At 43.4% G+C, this 24984-nt stretch overlaps 1 protein-coding gene and 14 non-coding genes across 17 annotated transcripts in view; 1 reads left to right on the plus strand and 14 right to left on the minus strand.

The window, feature by feature from the left end:
* Positions 1 to 50: 50 nt before the first annotated feature.
* The window catches only part of tsga10 (testis specific, 10), a 32212-nt gene continuing 7278 nt past the window's right edge, over positions 51 to 24984 (plus strand). Inside the window, exons 1-13 of one of the 3 annotated variants that reach the window (XM_056772313.1) lie at positions 51 to 204; positions 1515 to 1824; positions 1959 to 2114; positions 2280 to 2459; positions 2844 to 2921; positions 3314 to 3465; positions 3772 to 3887; positions 4062 to 4216; positions 4344 to 4399; positions 4685 to 4853; positions 4965 to 5075; positions 5186 to 5371; positions 6983 to 7150. In XM_056772313.1, coding sequence (XP_056628291.1) covers positions 1744 to 1824; positions 1959 to 2114; positions 2280 to 2459; positions 2844 to 2921; positions 3314 to 3465; positions 3772 to 3887; positions 4062 to 4216; positions 4344 to 4399; positions 4685 to 4853; positions 4965 to 5075; positions 5186 to 5371; positions 6983 to 7150 — 1608 coding nt within the window. In that variant the 5' untranslated portion in view covers positions 51 to 204; positions 1515 to 1743. Of the gene's footprint in view, positions 205 to 492; positions 607 to 1514; positions 1825 to 1958; positions 2115 to 2279; positions 2460 to 2843; positions 2922 to 3313; positions 3466 to 3771; positions 3888 to 4061; positions 4217 to 4343; positions 4400 to 4684; positions 4854 to 4964; positions 5076 to 5185; positions 5372 to 6982; positions 7151 to 24984 lie in introns of those variants that run through there. The other 2 variants (XM_056772319.1, XM_056772304.1) reach the window with 2 other exon arrangements.
* Positions 9063 to 9135, minus strand: trnar-ccg (transfer RNA arginine (anticodon CCG)). The gene has a single exon. It is a non-coding gene; the product is annotated as a tRNA-Arg (tRNA).
* Positions 9671 to 9743, minus strand: trnar-ccg (transfer RNA arginine (anticodon CCG)). The gene has a single exon. It is a non-coding gene; the product is annotated as a tRNA-Arg (tRNA).
* trnar-ccg (transfer RNA arginine (anticodon CCG)) lies at positions 10349 to 10421 on the minus strand. Its single transcript has one exon. It is a non-coding gene; the product is annotated as a tRNA-Arg (tRNA).
* trnar-ccg (transfer RNA arginine (anticodon CCG)) lies at positions 12830 to 12902 on the minus strand. Its single transcript has one exon. It is a non-coding gene; the product is annotated as a tRNA-Arg (tRNA).
* trnar-ccg (transfer RNA arginine (anticodon CCG)) lies at positions 13508 to 13580 on the minus strand. The gene has a single exon. It is a non-coding gene; the product is annotated as a tRNA-Arg (tRNA).
* trnar-ccg (transfer RNA arginine (anticodon CCG)) lies at positions 16421 to 16493 on the minus strand. The gene has a single exon. It is a non-coding gene; the product is annotated as a tRNA-Arg (tRNA).
* On the minus strand, positions 17985 to 18057 carry trnar-ccg (transfer RNA arginine (anticodon CCG)). The gene has a single exon. It is a non-coding gene; the product is annotated as a tRNA-Arg (tRNA).
* trnar-ccg (transfer RNA arginine (anticodon CCG)) lies at positions 18906 to 18978 on the minus strand. Its single transcript has one exon. It is a non-coding gene; the product is annotated as a tRNA-Arg (tRNA).
* On the minus strand, positions 19584 to 19656 carry trnar-ccg (transfer RNA arginine (anticodon CCG)). Its single transcript has one exon. It is a non-coding gene; the product is annotated as a tRNA-Arg (tRNA).
* On the minus strand, positions 21157 to 21229 carry trnar-ccg (transfer RNA arginine (anticodon CCG)). Its single transcript has one exon. It is a non-coding gene; the product is annotated as a tRNA-Arg (tRNA).
* trnar-ccg (transfer RNA arginine (anticodon CCG)) lies at positions 22078 to 22150 on the minus strand. Its single transcript has one exon. It is a non-coding gene; the product is annotated as a tRNA-Arg (tRNA).
* Positions 22355 to 22427, minus strand: trnar-ccg (transfer RNA arginine (anticodon CCG)). The gene has a single exon. It is a non-coding gene; the product is annotated as a tRNA-Arg (tRNA).
* On the minus strand, positions 23276 to 23348 carry trnar-ccg (transfer RNA arginine (anticodon CCG)). Its single transcript has one exon. It is a non-coding gene; the product is annotated as a tRNA-Arg (tRNA).
* trnar-ccg (transfer RNA arginine (anticodon CCG)) lies at positions 23954 to 24026 on the minus strand. Its single transcript has one exon. It is a non-coding gene; the product is annotated as a tRNA-Arg (tRNA).

Here is a 24984-nt window from a genome sequence, read left to right on the forward strand (position 1 = left end):
GGATTTGGTGCAGCTCACTGTGCGCGTTCATGAGGACGCGCGGGTTCTTCGTTAAAAGTTCAACTCTGCACGCCTGCGCTTTAGTGCCGCCTGCCGTCGTGTATGCCAATAAACCGGAGTTTTACAGTATTTATATCATTGCTTTGACAATTACATCTTTGTCAACAAAACCATTCGACTCGTCATACGATTTCAGATCTAAAGGTTTGTGGGTTCAACATAATTTCTTTCAAGCTACCCTAAACTTTATTGTAAATAATGTAAATTATGAACATGAAGCAAACATATGAAATTAAACCAAATTGGTTATTTTCAAGATTTTTGCTTTATCTTCTCGTTACTTCAGCTAATGAATGGAAGCGAACAAATCAACCAAATGTAAAACTACTGAGCATGCCCCCCTGCTTGTAGTCATGGCAACGGACGCAAACGGTGGAAGAACAGTCTTTGTGATTGGTGACTGACTCGCACAAGTCATGAATCGTAGTATAATGCAGGGTCGTGATTGGCCAGTGCGTATGCTTGAACTATCCTTCAGGTTAAAGAGCTTTAAAGCGTTGAGAATGAATTTACGCTTGTTTTCATTTGCCAGAGCTACAACGTGAGGTAATGCCTACTTACCTGTACATGTGTACATGGACAACACATATTTCATGCAAGTTGCAATCAGATGTTTTGCAGATTTTTGTCGTGCAGGCGATTTTAACGTTATTTAATGTAAAGGATAACATTTAAGATGTTAATGATTTGATGTGCCATTTGCTTTTTCGTATGCGTGTGTACACTTCGTTGTCAGTTTTGTAAAATAATGGCAGTTGTTGGAATCATAACTATCGTAAAATGTTTGAACGATTACAATCTTATGCACTACTAGACAGTTTTCTATACTTTTTCTCGCATGTTTCAATGACGGGCTCAGCCGTAGTATCCAGTTGCCATGGCAACCTCTGGGTTTTCTTGAGTCTGTAAATATAAAATACTTGTTTAACTTGCTGAAATTTACTGTCATTTTTATGCTTTAATATAAGAAATCAAATAAACTCTCTGTAAGTCGCTTTGAATAAAAGTGTCTGCTAAATGAATGTAAATGTAAATAAAAACAACAATCTAGTGATGCTTTATTTGAATTTGTAGCTTTGAATATATTTGACATATTTTTATGTTTGTTTATTTAGAAACTACTAAATGGCATTTAATGAATAAACGGGAAACGATAAAATAGCATCAGAACTATTATCACTGAGGAAGTATGTAATAAAAAAGTTTTAAAGGTTGAATGTTTTAAATCTGAGACATCTGGAAACAGATGCCCGGTAAATTTAAAAAACGTATGTGATAGTCATTTTCATTATTGTGGATTGTAGTGACTAATGTTAACCAAGAGAGGGTGGCACTGATTCAAAAGCTTTTCTGTATCAAAACGACCCTTCAGTGAGCCTTGCCAATAAGGTCAAAGACTAAAAAATTCAGATCTTTTAGTCTCTTCATTTCCATTAACTAATATTCTTTTCCAGAATATCACTGTGCCGCCTGTGCCTAAACTCTCTGAGGAAAGCAATGAGTTGGTAGACATTCAGCAGAACTTAAGGGAAGAACCGCAACACACACACTGTATTGGAGCAGCAGAAAGAACCGAGGCAGCTCAAAAACTGGTGCAATACCAACAACTTCACGGACCTCTTCGTCTGCACTCTGCAGGAGGAAAAAGATCATTTCAAGAAGGAGGCTGAGAAATTTAGAAGGATGCTGAGAGCTCGTCGCTCGACCAGCCCCCTCAAAGGCACTTCCACCCGACGGAGTCCCACCAGACAGTCTCCTGTTAAAGTACTTAAATCAGATTAGTCAATGTGTATTAGCGAAATGAATGTTTTTCTTGATAGTAATGCTGTTGTCATTTACATTCATCAGAAAATGTTAAGTGTGAAGTTCTGTTGCATAACCTCTCTCTCGCTTAAAAGGGTGGCACCTATGATTCAGAGCTGATGAGGGTATTACGAGAAAGAGATGAGTTCCAAAACATGTTGGATAAGTATGAGCGCCACATGTCAGAGGTCCAGGCTAACATTAAAGTGCTAACAGCTGAGCGAGACAAGACCAGAATGCACTACCAACAGGTAAAATTGATTCATGATAGCACTGTTCATCTGGTTTTGGAAGTTTTATGTCTACTTGTGATTAAAGATCTATGAAACCTCACATAGGATGTAGTTTAAAACCCCACTAGGGGTAATCAATGAATAAACAATGTGGTCTTATTTGTCCCCCAACTCTCCTTGCAGGCTCAGGAGGAGATAGCAGCTCTACGGCGAGAGGTGATGAAGTCTAGGACCGCGCGAGGACCCAAGAGTAGTGTGACAGCTCAGAGCATCCTCAAACGACTGGAGGCTGAGAGGGATGAGGCTGCTGCAGACCTCCATCACATGACCACAGAGAGGGACAGCCTGAGAGAGAGATTAAAGGTAGGACACCGAGAGAAAACCTGAGAAAGGGACTAAATATAGGACACAGAGTGAGAGCAAGCTTGAGAGAGAGACTCAACATAGTTCAGAGAGAGAGAGATAAAAAGACTGGCTGCAGGTAACCTCACCATCACATGTTGATTGTCATTATTGTATAAGACATTGCTTGCACGTGTGAAGTCTGTGTGTGCGTTTGCTTCTGATGAAGATGTTATTTAAGCGAGACTGAAGGAAAATCACTTACGCACTTGAGTTTCTCTCCAGAGTGCAGTATAAATTGAGTCATCCCACAGGGGATCAAAGGGATAATACCAGGAGGGAGAGTTGTGCTTTTTTAGGCGTCTGAGTGTATGTGTGTTTCCTTTGAACTGCACGTCGCCTCAGATCTCTCAGGAGACAGCCATCAGCGAGAGAGCTCACCTGGAGCAGAGGGTGGAAGACCTGCAGGCTGCTGTACTCACAGTAAGAGCCTCTATCCTCAATAGCTTTATTTTTATATGCTATAATGCACTATATGAACACTAGACAACACCATAACATGCTTCTTTTTATTGTACTGTGCTGTAATGTATTTTATTCCAACACACTATTTTGTATTATAAACTACAATCTCGCACTACATTATAACTATACTATGTATATACTATGTCACAATACACAAACCATGTAATGCAAACCATATGATGCTACACTGCCCTTTACTATACTTAGGTTTGTGGTATTTTAATGTACTTTACTTTATTATATTAGTATGCAATGCTGTTGAACCATGCAATAATATACTGTACTGTATTAATACAAACATGGTCATAATAATAGGACCATATTAACCATATCCATTGTATGTGTCATAGCTTGAACAGGAGCGCGGGGAGCAAAAAAGCAGACAGGCTCAAATGAGGGAGACCATGATTGGCCTAGAGGAGGAAGTTCACACATTAGGTCAAAAACTTAACGGCAGTGAGGAAGAGCTTGGCCGCCTTAGGAATGAGTGCAGCAGCCTCAGGTACACAAGGAATCAATAACAACCGTGCATCTCCATCTAGGTGTCATTGTAACCGGGAATAATGCATGTTGCAACACTAAGATTACATTTAGGCATTTAGGCACATTTATTCAAATCAACAATAATGAACAATAAAGGGGCTCAACTTAACACCGTGTCTACACCGAGAGCGAAATTATAATTTTAAATGTTTAAATATACAGGTCTTTTGATAATTTTTTTATGCAAGACTGTGATGAAGTGTGTTGAAAAAATGTAACTTGTTGTCACAAGGCTGATGATCATTCTTTCGTATGTGTAAACCAGACTGTTCAACAGTCAGATGGAAAGTTCTCTGAGTGAGACTCAGCGGAGACTGACCTCCAGGATTGGAGAGCTGCAGAACCTTCAGGATAGAAATGAACAGCTGGATGAGAAGAACGGTAAAAATGCTTTTTCAATTTGCAATTCTGTAGTCATACATACAGCATAGCATAACAAGCAGTTTGGATGAATTTGTCAGATATGTTTTAGTATGCTAAAATTACAATTGAGTTCAACTAAGTTTATAAAGAATGGGTCACTTAGAGCTGGTGTGCCTCTGCATGTCTCATCAGAGTCTCTGTTGAGGCAGATGATGGCGTCCCAAGAGGAGGTCAACATGCTGCAGCACACCAGCTCAGAGCTGGATCAGCACAGAAGAATGCTGATGGTACAACTGGAGAAGAAGAGTGAGCTGCTCAGCATGGCGAATGACCAATTGGATGAGAAGGTGTTGCTTAACTTGAAAATCACTTTGTATGAGCAACATTCACGGAATAAAACTTTAACTTTCATTGTGGGGGGTTACTTTCCATTGTATCATGTGCATGTTTGTGGATTTTGTCATCTATTTTCAGGAGAAAACCATCAGGAGTTTTAGGCTTAAAGTTGAGGATCTTGAAAAAACTTTAGTGTAAGTTCTTTATTACTCTAGATTTTGCAGATTAACAAGAAGTGATGTCATTTACATTTAGCAGATGATATTATTTGAATATCAAAACTTTGCATATTGTTCCCCTATCCCTACAAATATGTACTGTTGAGGTACATCATTGTTATAATTAGTTACGCTGTAAATACACTGTTTAAACACTCGTTACCGAGTTCCCTTAAGTATCCTGTTTAGAGCAATATAGCTTATTGGCAACGAGGCGTGAGTGAACCATGCTGTTTAACTGATATAAATTGCTGTCTACAGAGCTCTAAAGGAGACTGTGGTTGATAGAGAGAGAGACCTGGATGTTCTGAGGAGGAAGTTGTCAGACTCTGAAAAGGGGGTGGTAACTTTGACGAAAATCAAAGATGCCATGTTGCAGGAGAACAGTCTGCTCAGGACCGACCTTGACCAAGCGCATCTGGACAACCAGGTAAGAAACCAATTTAATCTACATAAGGGCTGTCACAATACTTTAATTTCACTTTACAAATAACACAATAACTTCAGTATATCTTCGCAATATCCTTCTCTGACTTTGCAGTCCTTGCAGCTCAAGCTAGATGAAGCTAATAATGAAATAGAAGACTTTCATAGAAAAGTACAAAATCACATTGCCGACATCTCATGCACTGAAGATCTGCTGTCTGCTAAGGTGAAATGATCTAAAACAGATATTAAAGAGATGTTAGGTGTACCAACTAACCAAGTGTTATATTGTTTCAAACATAGGTCATTTTAATAATGGTTGCGTTCATTGTACAGGAGCAGGAGTGCCGGGATGTGGAGGAGTCTGAAAGGAAAGCGTCTCTGCTGGCAGAAAAATGGGAGAGGCAGACCAGACAAGCAGAAACCACCATCACCGAACTTCGCCTTGAGCTTAGTGACTCTAATTCTGAGATGAATCGACTTAAAGAAAGGGCAGATAGCCTTGAGAGAAGCCTGCAAGAGGTCAGTTTAGTTCACTGCAATGTGCCTACTATGAATCTCTCTGTGATGTTGATCTCTAAAAGATTCTTAGCTTAATGTAACAACACCCTACAAGACGTGTTGCCCTGTCCATTTTTGTTCAATAGACATGACCTAGCCCCCGATCGTAGCCTTGAAGTATGATAAATGGTTGTGAAAGACAAAGCTATCCAGGTGGTCTTCATTAGGTGGATATACCTAATATATTCAATAGGTGGATATACCTAAGATATTTTAGGTTCTAAAATCTTTTAAAAATAGGTAAGGGATAATCCCTGGCTAGCCATGGATTATCCCGCCCAGGGTCATTTGACAAGTCAAAGCTGTTATTGAAGTTGACAGTGTAATTTTTGATCAGACAGGTGAAAATGAGTTATTTTCGTCCGACTAGGGATGGGAATTGATAAGAATTTAATGATTCCGATTCCATTATCGATATTGCTTATCGATCCGATTCCTTATCGATTCTCTTATCGATTCTCATTGGGTGAGGGAATAAGTACAAATTTGTTTGTTTGTATTAATTCGCTTTAATATCTGATAAGAACACAGCACATTTTCAGAGTATACACAAATTATGTGTAGCAACCTCAGAACAAACCTAAAAGTAGGCTACAAAGTAAAGTCATCATGGCTGTCATCATCATCATCTAAATTTGACAATGGAGATTATTGTTCATATATTAAAAGTTTACACAGTGAAATGGCGCTCACATTAACTAAATAGAGAAGTTACCTTCGCCATTAATAGCAGATGACGTCTCGTTAGCTCCGCTGCTGCTTGACTCACTTGTTGTTGCTGTGTCGCTAAGTAGTAGTGTATCAAACACGCGACAGTCCTGCAAATGAATTGCGTGCTGTGTGGCCAAATGTTTCTGCATATTGGAGGTAGTTCCTCCCTTTGCCGAAATTAAACTTTTACAGTTGTTGCAAATGACCGCATTGGCTTCTTTTCTAGTGAAATATAACCACGCTTTAGATAGCTTCTGCCTTGATGACATGTTTGCTGTGTAACCAAAACAACGCAGCGCGTTTGTGACGTCATGATGATGACACATTTGCAACGAGCAGAACCGATAAGCGGAATCATTAAGCAGGTACGCTAACGGTTCCAAGGAATCGATTCACTGGGCACCGGTTCTAAAGAAGAACCCGTTCTCGATTCCCATCCCTACGTCCGACATTGATCAAATTGACTGGAACTACCTGTACATTAAACTGTTTTAATGCACACCTTTCAGCCAATCAGAATTGAGAATTATAACAGACCATGGAACTGTATACATTTGGATATCCTCCAACAACATGGAATCATAATCCTAACCTTAAAATATCTGAATCTGTGCTCATCGTACACTACGTGAGATTCATTGAAATCTGTGAAAATCTATTTGCCAAAATCTGCAGACTGGCACAGACCTATGGCAAATATTTTGTACCTCTCTGAACTGCAAAATGTGGGCCGAAATCTAAGCAACAGTCATGCTGTAGTCCAACATTTAGTATTTTAATGTGCACAGAGTGATGAGATTCTAAACATGCGATGTTCACCCATCTTTATTCATCTAAATTGTTGGTTGTTGCTATGTGCAGGCACTGAGTGCTGAGCGAACCTGCAACAGTCAGCTGTCTCAGCTAAACCGGAAGATGATTCTCATGGAGGAAGATCTGCATCAGGCACAGGCTGAGCGTTCACAGGTGCAGGCAGACCTGGAAAAAACACGAGAGCTATGCATCAAACTGGATGCCAGCAAAGAGGCTGTGAGTGCTCATGATGGCTCTGCATGAGAGAATGTGTGTGTAAGGTAAACTTTTTCTCCAGCAACCCGACTCACAATCCAGACCTACAATCCACACTCCTGGAAGCTGAGAACTTTCACAACTGACCCTGGTGGGACTCGCTTGTTGCAAGCTGGGCAGTCTCATCGATGGATGTTAAATCATTGACCTGTATAATGCTTTACAGACTGAGAACCTATGCAAACAGCAGATTTTTTGTCTCAAATGCAGATATTGCGTCCACAAATTAACCAAAGTTGGTGCTGTCATGTATTGTAATTGATTAGAACCGACCCAGGTGGGAACCCGCAATCCCCAGCTTCGGAGGCTGATACCTTATCCATTAGGCCACTGGGTCTCTCACTTATTGCAAGCTGGGCAGTCTCATCCGTCAATGTTATATCACTGACTTGGATAAAGCTTTACAGGTTTCGGCCCATGAAAAGACCAGATTTGGTTGATTCAAACGCAGATAATACGTCCACAAATTAACCAAATTTGGTGCTGTCAAGTAATGTTTATTGCTTATAACCGTCCCAGGTGGGATTCAAACCCACAATCCCAAGCTTCGGAGGCTGATACCTTATACGACAGGCCACTGACTCTATAAAGGCTGGGTAGTTTGATCTGAAGTGACACCAATTACGCAACTAAGATGACTCTCAAACAAATCATGTTTTCTCAGATGCAGACGTGACAACCACAAAGTGGCTTCGACAAATTGTCGTGCAGCATTTCACAGCTGTCATCTAAAGGTCACCATTTGTAATCGAACCAGGTGGGATTAGGCCCCTGAACCTCACGCTTGTTGCAAGCTGGGGAGTCTCATCCATGGATGTTAAATGACTGACTTGAATAAAGCTTTACAGGTTTCGACCCTATAGAGCAGATTTGGTTATTTCAAACGCAGATATTACGTCCACAATTAATCAAAGTTGGTGCTGTCATGTTATGCAGATGATTACAACCGCTTCAGGTGTGACTCCAACCCACAATCCCCAGTTTTGGAGGCTGATACCTTATCCATTAGGCCACTGGGCCTCTCACTTGTTGCAAGCTGGGCAGTCTCATCCGTCGATGTTATATCACTGACTTGGATAAAGCTTTACTGGTTGCGACCCTATGCAAAGAGGAGATTTGTTGTCTCAAACGCAGATATTACGCCCACAAAATAACCAAATTTGGTGCTGGCAAGTAATGTTTATTGCTTACAACCAACCCAGGTGGGAGTCAAACCCACAATCCCCAGCTTCGGAGTCTGATACCTTATCCATTAGGACACACACTCTATAAAGGCTGGATAGTTTTAATCTGATGTGACACAAATAACACAATTAAGATGACTCTCAAACAAATAATGTTGTCTCAGATGCCGATGTTACAACCACAAAGTGGCCTCAACAAATTGTCGTTCAGCATTTCACAGCTGTCATCGGAAGGTCACCATTTGTAATTGAACCAGGTGGGATAAGGCTACTGGAACTCACGCTTGTTGCAAACTGGGCAGTCACATCGATGGATGTTAAATTACTGACGTGGATAAAGCTTTACAGACTGGGAACAGCAGATTTGGTCATCTCAAACGCGGATATTGCGTCCACAAATTAACCAAAGTTGGTGCTGTCATGTTATGCAGATGATTACAACCGACCCAGGTGGGACTCGAACCCTCAATCCCCAGCTTCGGAGGCTGATACATTATCCATTAGGCCACTGGACCTCGGACTTGATGCAAGCTGGGCAGTGTTATGGATCGATGTTACATCAATGACTTGGCTAAAGCTTTACAGGTCGCAAGCCTATGCAAAAAGCAGATATGGCTATCTCAAACGCAGATGTTGCGTCCACAAATTAACCAAAGTTGGTGCTGTCATGTATTGTAATTGATTAGAACCGACCCAGGTGGGACTCGAACCCACAATACCCAGCTTCGGAGGCTGATACCTTATCCATTAGGCCACTGGGCCTCTCACTTGTTGCAAGCTGGGCAGTGTTATGCATCGGTGTTACATCACTGACCTGAATAAAGCTTTACACGTTTCGGCCCATGAAAAGACCAGATTTGGTTGTTTCAAACGCCGATAATACGTCCACAAATTAACCAAAGTAGGTGTTGTCAAGTAATGTTTATCACTTACAACCGTCACGGGTGGGAATCGAACACACAATCCCAAGCTTCGGCGGCTGATACCTTATACGATAGGCCACTGACTCTAGATGCCGACGTTACAACCACAAAGTGGCTTCAACAAATTGTCGTTCAGCATTTCACAGCTGTCATCTGAAGGTCAGCATTTTTAATCGAACCAGGTGGGATGAGGCCACTGGAACTCACGCTTGTTGCAAACTGATCTCATTTATGGATGTTTAATTACTGACCTGGATAAAGGTTTACAGGCTGAGACACTATGCAAATAGCAGATTTTGGTTATCTCAAACGCAGATATTGCGTCCACAAATTAACCAAAGTTGTTGCTGTCATGTTATGCAGATGATTACAACCGACCCAGGTGGGACTCGAACCCACAATCCCCAGCTTCGGAGGCTGATACCTTATCCATTAGGCCACTGGGCCTCTCACTTGTTGCAAGCTGGGCAGTGTTATGCATCGATGTTACATCACTGACCTGAATAAAGCTTTACACGTTTCGGCCCATGAAAAGACCAGATTTGGTTGGTTCAAACGCAGATAATACGTCCACAAATTAACCAAAGTAGGTGTTGTCAAGTAATGTTTATCACTTACAACCGTCACGGGTGGGAATCGAACACACAATCCCAAGCTTCGGCGGCTGATACCTTATACGATAGGCCACTGACTCTATAAAGGCTGGGTAGTTTGATCTGAAGTGACACCAATTACGCAATTAAGATGACTCTCAAACGAATCATGTTGTCTCAGATGCAGACGTGACAACCACAAAGTGGCTTCAACAAATTGTCGAGCAGCATTTCACAGCAGTCATGTTAAGGTCACCATTTGTAATCGAACCAGGTGGGATTAGGCCCCTGGACCTCACGCTTGTTGCAAGCTGGGCGGTCTCATCCATAGATGTTAAATCATTGACCTGGATAAAGCTTTACAGACTGGGAACAGCAGATTTGGTCATCTCAAACGCAGATATTGCGTCCACAAATTAACCAAAGTTGGTGCTGTCATGTTATGCAGATGATGACAACCGACCCAGGTGGGACTCGAACCCACAATCCCCAGCTTCGGAGGCTGATACCTTGTCCATTAGGCCACTGGGCCTCAGACTTGATGCAAGCTGGGCAGTCTTATCCATCGATGTTACATCACTGACCTGAATAAAGCTTTACAGGCTGAGACCCTATGCAAAGAGGAGATTTGTTGTCTCAAACGCAGATATTACGCACACAAAATACCCAAATTTGGTGCTGGCAGTTAATGTTTATTGCTTACAACCAACCCAGGTGGGAGTCAAACACACAATGCCCAGCTTCGTAGGCTGATACCTTATCCATTAGGCCACTGGGCCTCTCACTTGTTGCAAGCTGGGCAGTCTTATGCATCGATGTTACATCACTGACCTGAATAAAGCTTTACAGGTTTCGGCCCATGAAAAGACCAGATTTGGGTGTTTCACACTTAGATAAAATGTCCACAAATTAACCAAAGTAGGTGCTGTCAAGTATTGTTTATCGCTTACAACCGTCACGGGTGGGAATCGAACATCGATGGATAACGTAATAAAGCTTTACAGGCTGAGACCCTACACAAACAGCAGATTTGGTTATCTCAAAGCAGATATTGCGTCCACAAATTAACGAAACATGGTGCTATCATGTTATGCAGATGATTACAACCGAACCAGGTGGGACTCGAACCCACAATCCCCAGCTTCGGAGGCTGATACCTTATCCATTAGGCCATTGGGCCTCATCCTTGCTGCAAACTGGGCAGTCTCATCGATTGATGTTAAAATCACTGACCTGAATAAAGCTTTACAGGCCGAGATCCTACACAAACAGCAGATTTGGTTATCTCAAAGCAGATATTGCCTCCACAAATTAACCAAACATGGTGCTATCATGTTATGCAGATGATTACAACCGACCCAGGTGGGACTCCCAGCTTCGGAGGCTGATACCTTATCCATAAGGCCACTGGGCCACACACTCTATAAAGGATGGATAGTTTTAATCTGATGTGACACCAATAACGCAATTAAGATGACTCTCAAACAAATAATGTTGTCTTAGATTACAACGTTGAAACCACAAAGTGGCTTCAACAAATTGTCGTTCAACATTTCACAGCTGTCATCTGAAGGTCACCATTTGTAATCGAACCAGGTGGGATGAGGTCACTGGAACTCACGCTTGTTGCAAACCGATCTCATTGATGGATCTTTAATTACTGACCTGAATAAAGCTTTACAGGCTGAGACCCTACACAAACAGCAGATTTGGTTATCTCAAAGCAGATATTGCGTCCACAAATTGTCTAAAGTTGGTGCAGTCATGTTATGCAGACTATTACAACCGACCCTGGTGGGACTCGAACCCACAATCCCCAGCTTCATTGGCTGATACCTTATCCATTAGGCCACTTGGCCTCAGACTTGATGCAAGCTGGCCAGTCTTATCCATCGATGTTATATCACTGACCTGAATAAAGCTTTACAGGCTGAGACCCTACACAAACAGCAGATTTGGTTATCTCAAAGCAGATATTGCGTCCACAAATTAACCAAACATGGTGCTATCATGTTATGCAGATGATTACAACCGACCCAGGTGGGACTCCCAGCTTCGGAGGCTGATACCTTATCCATTAGGCCACTGGGCCTCAGGCTTGATGCAGCTGGGCAGTGTTATGCATCGATGTTACATCACTGACCTGAATAAAGCTTTACACGTTTCGGCCCATGAAAAGACCAGATTTGGTTGTTTCAAACGCAGATAATACGTCCACAAATTAACCAAAGTAGGTGCTGTCAAGTAATGTTTATCGCTTACAACCGTCACGGGTGGGAATCGAACACACAATCCCAAGCTTCGGCGGCTGATACCTTTTCCATTAGGCCATTGGGCCTCATCCTTGCTGCAAACTGGGCAGTCTCATCGATGGATGTTAAAATCACTGACCTGAATAAAGCTTTACAGGCCGAGACCCTACACAAACAGCAGATTTGGTTATCTCAAACGCAGATATTGCGACCACGAATTAACCAAAGATGGTGCTGTCATGTTATGCAGATGCTTACAAACGACCCAGGTGGGACTCCCAGCTTCGGAGGCTGATACCTTATCCATTAGGCCACTGGGCCACACACTCTATAAAGGATGGATAGTTTTAATCTGATGTGACACCAATAACGCAATTAAGATGACTCTCAAACAAATAATGTTGTCTTAAATGCCGACGTTACAACCACAAAGTGGCTTCAACAAATTGTCGTTCAGCATTTCACAGCTGTCATCTGAAGGTCACCATTTGTAATCGAACCAGGTGGGATGAGGCCACTGGACCTCACGCTTGTTGCAAGCTGGGCGGTCTCATCCATGGATGTTAAATCATTGATTTGGATAAAGCTTAACAGACTAGGAACAGCAGATTTGGTTATCTCAAACGCAGATATTGCGTCCACAAATTAACCAAAGTTGTTGCTGTCATGTTATGCAGATGATTACAACCGACCCAGGTGGGACTCGAACCCACAATCCCCACCTTCGGAGGCTGATACCTTATCCATTAGGCCACTGGGCCTCTCACTTGTTGCAAGCTGGGCAGTGTTATGCATCGATGTTACATCACTGACCTGAATAAAGCTTTACACGTTTCGGCCCATGAAAAGACCAGATTTGGTTGTTTCAAACGCAGATAATACGTCCACAAATTAACCAAAGTAGGTGTTGTCAAGTAATGTTTATCACTTACAACCGTCACGGGTGGGAATCGAACACACAATCCCAAGCTTCGGCGGCTGATACCTTATACGATAGGCCACTGACTCTATAAAGGCTGGGTAGTTTGATCTGAAGTGACACCAATTACGCAATTAAGATGACTCTCAAACGAATCATGTTGTCTCAGATGCAGACGTGACAACCACAAAATGGCTTCAACAAATTGTCGAGCAGCATTTCACAGCAGTCATGTAAAGGTCACCATTTGTAATCGAACCAGGTGGGATTAGGCGCCTGGACCTCACGCTTGTTGCAAGCTGGGCGGTCTCATCCATAGATGTTAAATCATTGACCTGGATAAAGCTTTACAGACTGGGAACAGCAGATTTGGTCATCTCAAACGCAGATATTGCGTCCACAAATTAACCAAAGTTGGTGCTGTCATGTTATGCAGATGATGACAACCGACCCAGGTGGGACTCGAACCCACAATCCCCAGCTTCGGAGGCTGATACCTTGTCCATTAGGCCACTGGGCCTCAGACTTGATGCAAGCTGGGCAGTCTTATCCATCGATGTTACATCACTGACCTGAATAAAGCTTTACAGGCTGAGACCCTATGCAAAGAGGAGATTTGTTGTCTCAAACGCAGATATTACGCACACAAAATACCCAAATTTGGTGCTGGCAGTTAATGTTTATTGCTTACAACCAACCCAGGTGGGAGTCAAACACACAATGCCCAGCTTCGTAGGCTGATACCTTATCCATTAGGCCACTGGGCCTCTCACTTGTTGCAAGCTGGGCAGTCTTATGTATCGATGTTACATCACTGACCTGAATAAAGCTTTACAGGTTTCGGCCCATGAAAAGACCAGATTTGGGTGTTTCACACTTAGATAAAATGTCCACAAATTAACCAAAGTAGGTGCTGTCAAGTATTGTTTATCGCTTACAACCGTCACGGGTGGGAATCGAACATCGATGGATAACGTAATAAAGCTTTAAAGGCTGAGACCCTACACAAACAGCAGATTTGGTTATCTCAAAGCAGATATTGCGTCCACAAATTAACGAAACATGGTGCTATCATGTTATGCATATGATTACAACCGAACCAGGTGGGACTCGAACCCACAATCCCCAGCTTCGGAGGCTGATACCTTATCCATTAGGCCATTGGGCCTCATCCTTGCTGCAAACTGGGCAGTCTCATCGATTGATGTTAAAATCACTGACCTGAATAAAGCTTTACAGGCCGAGATCCTACACAAACAGCAGATTTGGTTATCTCAAAGCAGATATTGCCTCCACAAATTAACCAAACATGGTGCTATCATGTTATGCAGATGATTACAACCGACCCAGGTGGGACTCCCAGCTTCGGAGGCTGATACCTTATCCATAAGGCCACTGGGCCACACACTCTATAAAGGATGGATAGTTTTAATCTGATGTGACACCAATAACGCAATTAAGATGACTCTCAAACAAATAATGTTGTCTTAGATTACAACGTTGAAACCACAAAGTGGCTTCAACAAATTGTCGTTCAACATTTCACAGCTGTCATCTGAAGGTCACCATTTGTAATCGAACCAGGTGGGATGAGGTCACTGGAACTCACGCTTGTTGCAAACCGATCTCATTGATGGATCTTTAATTACTGACCTGAATAAAGCTTTACAGGCTGAGACCCTACACAAACAGCAGATTTGGTTATCTCAAAGCAGATATTGCGTCCACAAATTGTCTAAAGTTGGTGCAGTCATGTTATGCAGACTATTACAACCGACCCTGGTGGGACTCGAACCCACAATCCCCAGCTTCATTGGCTGATACCTTATCCATTAGGCCACTTGGCCTCAGACTTGATGCAAGCTGGCCAGTCTTATCCATCGATGTTATATCACTGACCTGAATAAAGCTTTACAGGCTGAGACCCTACACAAACAGCAGATTTGGTTATCTCAAAGCAGATATTGCGTCCACAAATTAACCAAACATGGTGCTATCATGTTATGCAGATGATTACAACCGACCCAGGTGGGACTCCCAGCTTCGGAGGCTGATACCTTATCCATTAGGCCACTGGGCCTCAGGCTTGATGCAGCTGGGCAGTGTTATGCATCGATGTTACATCACTGACCTGAATAAAGCTTTACACGTTTCGGCCCATGAAAAGACCAGATTTGGTTGTTTCAAACGCAGATAATACGTCCACAAATTAACCAAAGTAGGTGCTGTCAAGTAATGTTTATCGCTTACAACCGTCACGGGTGGGAATCGAACACACAATCCCAAGCTTCGGCGGCTGATACCTTTTCCATTAGGCCATTGGGCCTCATCCTTGCTGCAAACTGGGCAGTCTCATCGATGGATGTTAAAATCACTGACCTGAAAAAAGCTTTACAGGCCGAGACCCTACACAAACAGCAGATTTGGTTATCTCAAACGCAGATATTGCGACCACGAATTAACCAAAGATGGTGCTGTCATGTTATGCAGATGCTTACAAACGACCCAGGTGGGACTCCCAGCTTCGGAGGCTGATACCTTATCCATTAGGCCACTGGGCCACACACTCTATAAAGGATGGATAGTTTTAATCTGATGTGACACCAATAACGCAATTAAGATGACTCTCAAACAAATAATGTTGTCTTAAATGCCGACGTTACAACCACAAAGTGGCTTCAACAAATTGTCGTTCAGCATTTCACAGCTGTCATCTGAAGGTCACCATTTGTAATCGAACCAGGTGGGATGAGGCCACTGGACCTCACGCTTGTTGCAAACTGGGCGGTCTCATCCATGGATGTTAAATCATTGATTTGGATAAAGCTTAACAGACTAGGAACAGCAGATTTGGTTATCTCAAACGCAGATAATACGTCCACAAATTAACCAAAGTAGGTGTTGTCAAGTAATGTTTATCACTTACAACCGTCACGGGTGGGAATCGAACACACAATCCCAAGCTTCGGCGGCTGATACCTTATACGATAGGCCACTGACTCTATAAAGGCTGGGTAGTTTGATCTGAAGTGACACCAATTACGCAATTAAGATGACTCTCAAACGAATCATGTTGTCTCAGATGCAGACGTGACAACCACAAAATGGCTTCAACAAATTGTCGAGCAGCATTTCACAGCAGTCATGTAAAGGTCACCATTTGTAATCGAACCAGGTGGGATTAGGCGCCTGGACCTCACGCTTGTTGCAAGCTGGGCGGTCTCATCCATAGATGTTAAATCATTGACCTGGATAAAGCTTTACAGACTGGGAACAGCAGATTTGGTCATCTCAAACGCAGATATTGCGTCCACAAATTAACCAAAGTTGGTGCTGTCATGTTATGCAGATGATGACAACCGACCCAGGTGGGACTCGAACCCACAATCCCCAGCTTCGGAGGCTGATACCTTGTCCATTAGGCCACTGGGCCTCAGACTTGATGCAAGCTGGGCAGTCTTATCCATCGATGTTACATCACTGACCTGAATAAAGCTTTACAGGCTGAGACCCTATGCAAAGAGGAGATTTGTTGTCTCAAACGCAGATATTACGCACACAAAATACCCAAATTTGGTGCTGGCAGTTAATGTTTATTGCTTACAACCAACCCAGGTGGGAGTCAAACACACAATGCCCAGCTTCGTAGGCTGATACCTTATCCATTAGGCCACTGGGCCTCTCACTTGTTGCAAGCTGGGCAGTCTTATGTATCGATGTTACATCACTGACCTGAATAAAGCTTTACAGGTTTCGGCCCATGAAAAGACCAGATTTGGGTGTTTCACACTTAGATAAAATGTCCACAAATTAGGTGCTGTCAAGTATTGTTTATCGCTTACAACCGTCACGGGTGGGAATCGAACATCGATGGATAACGTAATAAAGCTTTACAGGCTGAGACCCTACACAAACAGCAGATTTGGTTATCTCAAAGCAGATATTGCGTCCACAAATTAACGAAACATGGTGCTATCATGTTATGCAGATGATTACAACCGAACCAGGTGGGACTCGAACCCACAATCCCCAGCTTCGGAGGCTGATACCTTATCCATTAGGCCATTGGGCCTCATCCTTGCTGCAAACTGGGCAGTCTCATCGATTGATGTTAAAATCACTGACCTGAATAAAGCTTTACAGGCCGAGATCCTACACAAACAGCAGATTTGGTTATCTCAAAGCAGATATTGCCTCCACAAATTAACCAAACATGGTGCTATCATGTTATGCAGATGATTACAACCGACCCAGGTGGGACTCCCAGCTTCGGAGGCTGATACCTTATCCATAAGGCCACTGGGCCACACACTCTATAAAGGATGGATAGTTTTAATCTGATGTGACACCAATAACGCAATTAAGATGACTCTCAAACAAATAATGTTGTCTTAGATTACAACGTTGAAACCACCAAGTGGCTTCAACAAATTGTCGTTCAACATTTCACAGCTGTCATCTGAAGGTCACCATTTGTAATCGAACCAGGTGGGATGAGGTCACTGGAACTCACGCTTGTTGCAAACCGATCTCATTGATGGATCTTTAATTACTGACCTGAATAAAGCTTTACAGGCTGAGACCCTACACAAACAGCAGATTTGGTTATCTCAAAGCAGATATTGCGTCCACAAATTGTCTAAAGTTGGTGCAGTCATGTTATGCAGACTATTACAACCGACCCTGGTGGGACTCGAACCCACAATCCCCAGCTTCGTAGGCTGATACCTTATCCATTAGGGCACTTGGCCTCAGACTTGATGCAAGCTGGGCAGTCTTATCCATCGATGTGATATCACTGACCTGAATAAAGCTTTACAGGCTGAGACCCTACACAAACAGCAGATTTGGTTATCTCAAAGCAGATATTGCGTCCACAAATTAACCAAAGATGGTGCTATTATGTTATGCAGATGATTACAACCGACCCAGGTGGGACTCGAACCCACAATCCCCAGCTTCGGAGGCTGATACCTTATCCATTAGGCCACTGGGCCTCAGGCTTGATGCAGCTGGGCAGTGTTATGCATCGATGTTACATCACTGACCTGAATAAAGCTTTACACGTTTCGGCCCATGAAAAGACCAGATTTGGTTGTTTCAAACGCAGATAATACGTCCACAAATTAACCAAAGTAGGTGCTGTCAAGTAATGTTTATCGCTTACAACCGTCACGGGTGGGAATCGAACACACAATCCCAAGCTTCGGCGGCTGATACCTTTTCCATTAGGCCATTGGGCCTCATCCTTGCTGCAAACTGGGCAGTCTCATCGATGGATGTTAAAATCACTGACCTGAATAAAGCTTTACAGGCCGAGACCCTACACAAACAGCAGATTTGGTTATCTCAAACGCAGATATTGCGACCACGAATTAACCAAAGATGGTGCTGTCATGTTATGCAGATGCTTACAAACGACCCAGGTGGGACTCCCAGCTTCGGAGGCTGATACCTTATCCATTAGGCCACTGGGCCACACACTCTATAAAGGATGGATAGTTTTAATCTGATGTGACACCAATAACGCAATTAAGATGACTCTCAAACAAATAATGTTGTCTTAAATGCCGACGTTACAACCACAAAGTGGCTTCAACAAATTGTCGTTCAGCATTTCACAGCTGTCATCTGAAGGTCACCATTTGTAATCGAACCAGGTGGGATGAGGCCACTGGACCTCACGCTTGTTGCAAGCTGGGCGGTCTCATCCATGGATGTTAAATCATTGATTTGGATAAAGCTTAACAGACTAGGAACAGCAGATTTGGTTATCTCAAACGCAGATATTGCGTCCACAAATTAACCAAAGTTGTTGCTGTCATGTTATGCAGATGATTACAACCGACCCAGGTGGGACTCGAACCCACAATCCCCAGCTTCGGAGGCTGATACCTTATCCATTAGGCCACTGGGCCTCTCACTTGTTGCAAGCTGGGCAGTGTTATGCATCGATGTTACATCACTGACCTGAATAAAGCTTTACACGTTTCGGCCCATGAAAAGACCAGATTTGGTTGTTTCAAACGCAGATAATACATCCACAAATTAACCAAAGTAGGTGTTGTCAAGTAATGTTTATCACTTACAACCGTCACGGGTGGGAATCGAACACACAATCCCAAGCTTCGGCGGCTGATACCTTATACGATAGGCCACTGACTCTATAAAGGCTGGGTAGTTTGATCTGAAGTGACACCAATTACGCAATTAAGATGACTCTCAAACGAATCATGTTGTCTCAGATGCAGACGTGACAACCACAAAGTGGCTTCAACAAATTGTCGAGCAGCATTTCACAGCAGTCATGTAAAGGTCACCATTTGTAATCGAACCAGGTGGGATTAGGCCCCTGGACCTCACGCTTGTTGCAAGCTGGGCGGTCTCATCCATAGATGTTAAATCATTGACCTGGATAAAGCTTTACAGACTGGGAACAGCAGATTTGGTCATCTCAAACGCAGATATTGCGTCCACAAATTAACCAAAGTTGGTGCTGTCATGTTATGCAGATGATGACAACCGACCCAGGTGGGACTCAAACCCACAATCCCCAGCTTCGGAGGCTGATACCTTGTCCATTAGGCCACTGGGCCTCAGACTTGATGCAAGCTGGGCAGTCTTATCCATCGATGTTACATCACTGACCTGAATAAAGCTTTACAGGCTGAGACCCTATGCAAAGAGGAGATTTGTTGTCTCAAACGCAGATATTACGCACACAAAATACCCAAATTTGGTGCTGGCAGTTAATGTTTATTGCTTACAACCAACCCAGGTGGGAGTCAAACACACAATGCCCAGCTTCGTAGGCTGATACCTTATCCATTAGGCCACTGGGCCTCTCACTTGTTGCAAGCTGGGCAGTCTTATGTATCGATGTTACATCACTGACCTGAATAAAGCTTTACAGGTTTCGGCCCATGAAAAGACCAGATTTGGGTGTTTCACACTTAGATAAAATGTCCACAAATTAACCAAAGCAGGTGCTGTCAAGTATTGTTTATCGCTTACAACCGTCACGGGTGGGAATCGAACATCGATGGATAACGTAATAAAGCTTTACAGGCTGAGACCCTACACAAACAGCAGATTTGGTTATCTCAAAGCAGATATTGCGTCCACAAATTAACGAAACATGGTGCTATCATGTTACGCAGATGATTACAACCGAACCAGGTGGGACTCGAACCCACAATCCCCAGCTTCGGAGGCTGATACCTTATCCATTAGGCCATTGGGCCTCATCCTTGCTGCAAACTGGGCAGTCTCATCGATTGATGTTAAAATCACTGACCTGAATAAAGCTTTACAGGCCGAGATCCTACACAAACAGCAGATTTGGTTATCTCAAAGCAGATATTGCGTCCACAAATTAACCAAACATGGTGCTATCATGTTATGCAGATGATTACAACCGACCCAGGTGGGACTCCCAGCTTCGGAGGCTGATACCTTATCCATAAGGCCACTGGGCCACACACTCTATAAAGGATGGATAGTTTTAATCTGATGTGACACCAATAACGCAATTAAGATGACTCTCAAACAAATAATGTTGTCTTAGATTACAACGTTGAAACCACAAAGTGGCTTCAACAAATTGTCGTTCAACATTTCACAGCTGTCATCTGAAGGTCACCATTTGTAATCGAACCAGGTGGGATGAGGTCACTGGAACTCACGCTTGTTGCAAACCGATCTCATTGATGGATCTTTAATTACTGACCTGAATAAAGCTTTACAGGCTGAGACCCTACACAAACAGCAGATTTGGTTATCTCAAAGCAGATATTGCGTCCACAAATTGTCTAAAGTTGGTGCAGTCATGTTATGCAGACTATTACAACCGACCCTGGTGGGACTCGAACCCACAATCCCCAGCTTCGTAGGCTGATACCTTATCCATTAGGCCACTTGGCCTCAGACTTGATGCAAGCTGGGCAGTCTTATCCATCGATGTTATATCACTGACCTGAATAAAGCTTTACAGGCTGAGACCCTACACAAACAGCAGATTTGGTTATCTCAAAGCAGATATTGCGTCCACAAATTAACCAAAGATGGTGCTATCATGTTATGCAGATGATTACAACCGACCCAGGTGGGACTCGAACCCACAATCCCCAGCTTCGGAGGCTGATACCTTATCCATTAGGCCACTGGGCCTCAGGCTTGATGCAGCTGGGCAGTGTTATGCATCGATGTTACATCACTGACCTGAATAAAGCTTTACACGTTTCGGCCCATGAAAAGACCAGATTTGGTTGTTTCAAACGCAGATAATACGTCCACAAATTAACCAAAGTAGGTGCTGTCAAGTAATGTTTATCGCTTACAACCGTCACGGGTGGGAATCGAACACACAATCCCAAGCTTCGGCGGCTGATACCTTTTCCATTAGGCCATTGGGCCTCATCCTTGCTGCAAACTGGGCAGTCTCATCGATGGATGTTAAAATCACTGACCTGAATAAAGCTTTACAGGCCGAGACCCTACACAAACAGCAGATTTGGTTATCTCAAACGCAGATATTGCGACCACGAATTAACCAAAGATGGTGCTGTCATGTTATGCAGATGCTTACAAACGACCCAGGTGGGACTCCCAGCTTCGGAGGCTGATACCTTATCCATTAGGCCACTGGGCCACACACTCTATAAAGGATGGATAGTTTTAATCTGATGTGACACTAATAACGCAATTAAGATGACTCTCAAACATATAATGTTGTCTTAAATGCCGACGTTACAACCACAAAGTGGCTTCAACAAATTGTCGTTCAGCATTTCACAGCTGTCATCTGAAGGTCACCATTTGTAATCGAACCAGGTGGGATGAGGCCACTGGACCTCACGCTTGTTGCAAGCTGGGCGGTCTCATCCATGGATGTTAAATCATTGATTTGGATAAAGCTTAACAGACTAGGAACAGCAGATTTGGTTATCTCAAACGCAGATATTGCGTGCACAAATTAACCAAAGTTGTTGCTGTCATGTTATGCACATGATTACAACCGACCCAGGTGGGACTCGAACCCACAATCCCCAGCTTCGGAGGCTGATACCTTATCCATTAGGCCACTGGGCCTCGGACTTGATGCAAGCTGATGCAAGCTGGGCATCCTTGCTGCAAACTGGGCAGTCTCATCGATTGATGTTAAAATCACTGACCTGAATAAAGCTTTACAGGCCGAGATCCTACACAAACAGCAGATTTGGTTATCTCAAAGCAGATATTGCGTCCACAAATTAACCAAAGATGGTGCTATCATGTTATGCAGATGATTACAACCGACCCAGGTGGGACTCGAACCCACAATCCCCAGCTTCGGAGGCTGATACCTTATCCATTAGGCCACTGGGCCTAAGGCTTGATGCAGCTGGGCAGTGTTATGCATCGATGTTACATCACTGACCTGAATAAAGCTTTACACGTTTCGGCCCATGAAAAGACCAGATTTGGTTGTTTCAAACGCAGATAATACGTCCACAAATTAACCAAAGTAGGTGCTGTCAAGTAATGTTTATCGCTTACAACCGTCACGGGTGGGAATCGAACACACAATCCCAAGCTTCGGCGGCTGATACCTTATCCATTAGGCCACTGGGCCTCATCCTTGCTGCAAACTGGGCAGTCTCATCGATGGATGTTAAAATCACTGACCTGAATAAAGCTTTACAGGCCGAGACCCTACACAAACAGCAGATTTGGTTATCTCAAACGCAGATATTGCGACCACGAATTAACCAAAGATGGTGCTGTCATGTTATGCAGATGCTTACAAACGACCCAGGTGGGACTCCCAGCTTCGGAGGCTGATACCTTATCCATTAGGTCACTGGGCCACACACTCTATAAAGGATGGATAGTTTTAATCTGATGTGACACCAATAACGCAATTAAGATGACTCTCAAACAAATAATGTTGTCTTAGATGCCGACGTTACAACCACAAAGTGGCTTCAACAAATTGTCGTTCAGCATTTCACAGCTGTCATCTGAAGGTCACCATTTGTAATCGAACCAGGTGGGATGAGGCCACTGGACCTCACGCTTGTTGCAAGCTGGGCGGTCTCATCCATGGATGTTAAATCATTGATTTGGATAAAGCTTAACAGACTAGGAACAGCAGATTTGGTTATCTCAAACGCAGATATTGCGTCCACAAATTAACCAAAGTTGTTGCTGTCATGTTATGCAGATGACTACAACCGACCCAGGTGGGACTCGAACCCACAATCCCCAGCTTCGGAGGCTGATACCTTATCCATTAGGCCACTGGGTCTCTCACTTATTGCAAGCTGGGCAGTCTCATCCGTCGATGTTATATCACTGACTTGGATAAAGCTTTAATGGTTGCGACCCTATGCAAAGAGGAGATTTGTTGTCTCAAACGCAGATATTACGCCCACAAAATACCCAAATTTGGTGCTGGCAGTTAATGTTTATTGCTTACAACCAACCCAGGTGGGAGTCAAACACACAATGACCAGCTTCGGAGGCTGAAACCTTATACGATAGGCCACTGACTCTATAAAGGCTGGGTAGTTTGATCTGAAGTGACATCAATTACGCAATTAAGATGACTCTCAAACGAATCATGTTGTCTCAGATGCAGACGTGACAACCACAAAGTGGCTTCAACAAATTGTCGAGCAGCATTTCACAGCAGTCATGTAAAGGTCACCATTTGTAATCGAACCAGGTGGGATTAGGCCCCTGGACCTCACGCTTGTTGCAAGCTGGGCGGTCTCATCCATAGATGTTAAATCATTGACCTGGATAAAGCTTTACAGACTGGGAACAGCAGATTTGGTCATCTCAAACGCAGATATTGCGTCCACAAATTAACCAAAGTTGGTGCTGTCATGTTATGCAGATGATGACAACCGACCCAGGTGGGACTCAAACCCACAATCCCCAGCTTCGGAGGCTGATACCTTGTCCATTAGGCCACTGGGCCTCAGACTTGATGCAAGCTGGGCAGTCTTATCCATCGATGTTACATCACTGACCTGAATAAAGCTTTACAGGCTGAGACCCTATGCAAAGAGGAGATTTGTTGTCTCAAACGCAGATATTACGCACACAAAATACCCAAATTTGGTGCTGGCAGTTAATGTTTATTGCTTACAACCAACCCAGGTGGGAGTCAAACACACAATGCCCAGCTTCGTAGGCTGATACCTTATCCATTAGGCCACTGGGCCTCTCACTTGTTGCAAGCTGGGCAGTCTTATGTATCGATGTTACATCACTGACCTGAATAAAGCTTTACAGGTTTCGGCCCATGAAAAGACCAGATTTGGGTGTTTCACACTTAGATAAAATGTCCACAAATTAACCAAAGCAGGTGCTGTCAAGTATTGTTTATCGCTTACAACCGTCACGGGTGGGAATCGAACATCGATGGATAACGTAATAAAGCTTTACAGGCTGAGACCCTACACAAACAGCAGATTTGGTTATCTCAAAGCAGATATTGCGTCCACAAATTAACGAAACATGGTGCTATCATGTTACGCAGATGATTACAACCGAACCAGGTGGGACTCGAACCCACAATCCCCAGCTTCGGAGGCTGATACCTTATCCATTAGGCCATTGGGCCTCATCCTTGCTGCAAACTGGGCAGTCTCATCGATTGATGTTAAAATCACTGACCTGAATAAAGCTTTACAGGCCGAGATCCTACACAAACAGCAGATTTGGTTATCTCAAAGCAGATATTGCGTCCACAAATTAACCAAACATGGTGCTATCATGTTATGCAGATGATTACAACCGACCCAGGTGGGACTCCCAGCTTCGGAGGCTGATACCTTATCCATAAGGCCACTGGGCCACACACTCTATAAAGGATGGATAGTTTTAATCTGATGTGACACCAATAACGCAATTAAGATGACTCTCAAACAAAT

The sequence above is a fragment of the Triplophysa dalaica genome, chromosome 2, assembly GCF_015846415.1.
Source record: "Triplophysa dalaica isolate WHDGS20190420 chromosome 2, ASM1584641v1, whole genome shotgun sequence".
Lineage (NCBI taxonomy): Eukaryota > Metazoa > Chordata > Actinopteri > Cypriniformes > Nemacheilidae > Triplophysa > Triplophysa dalaica.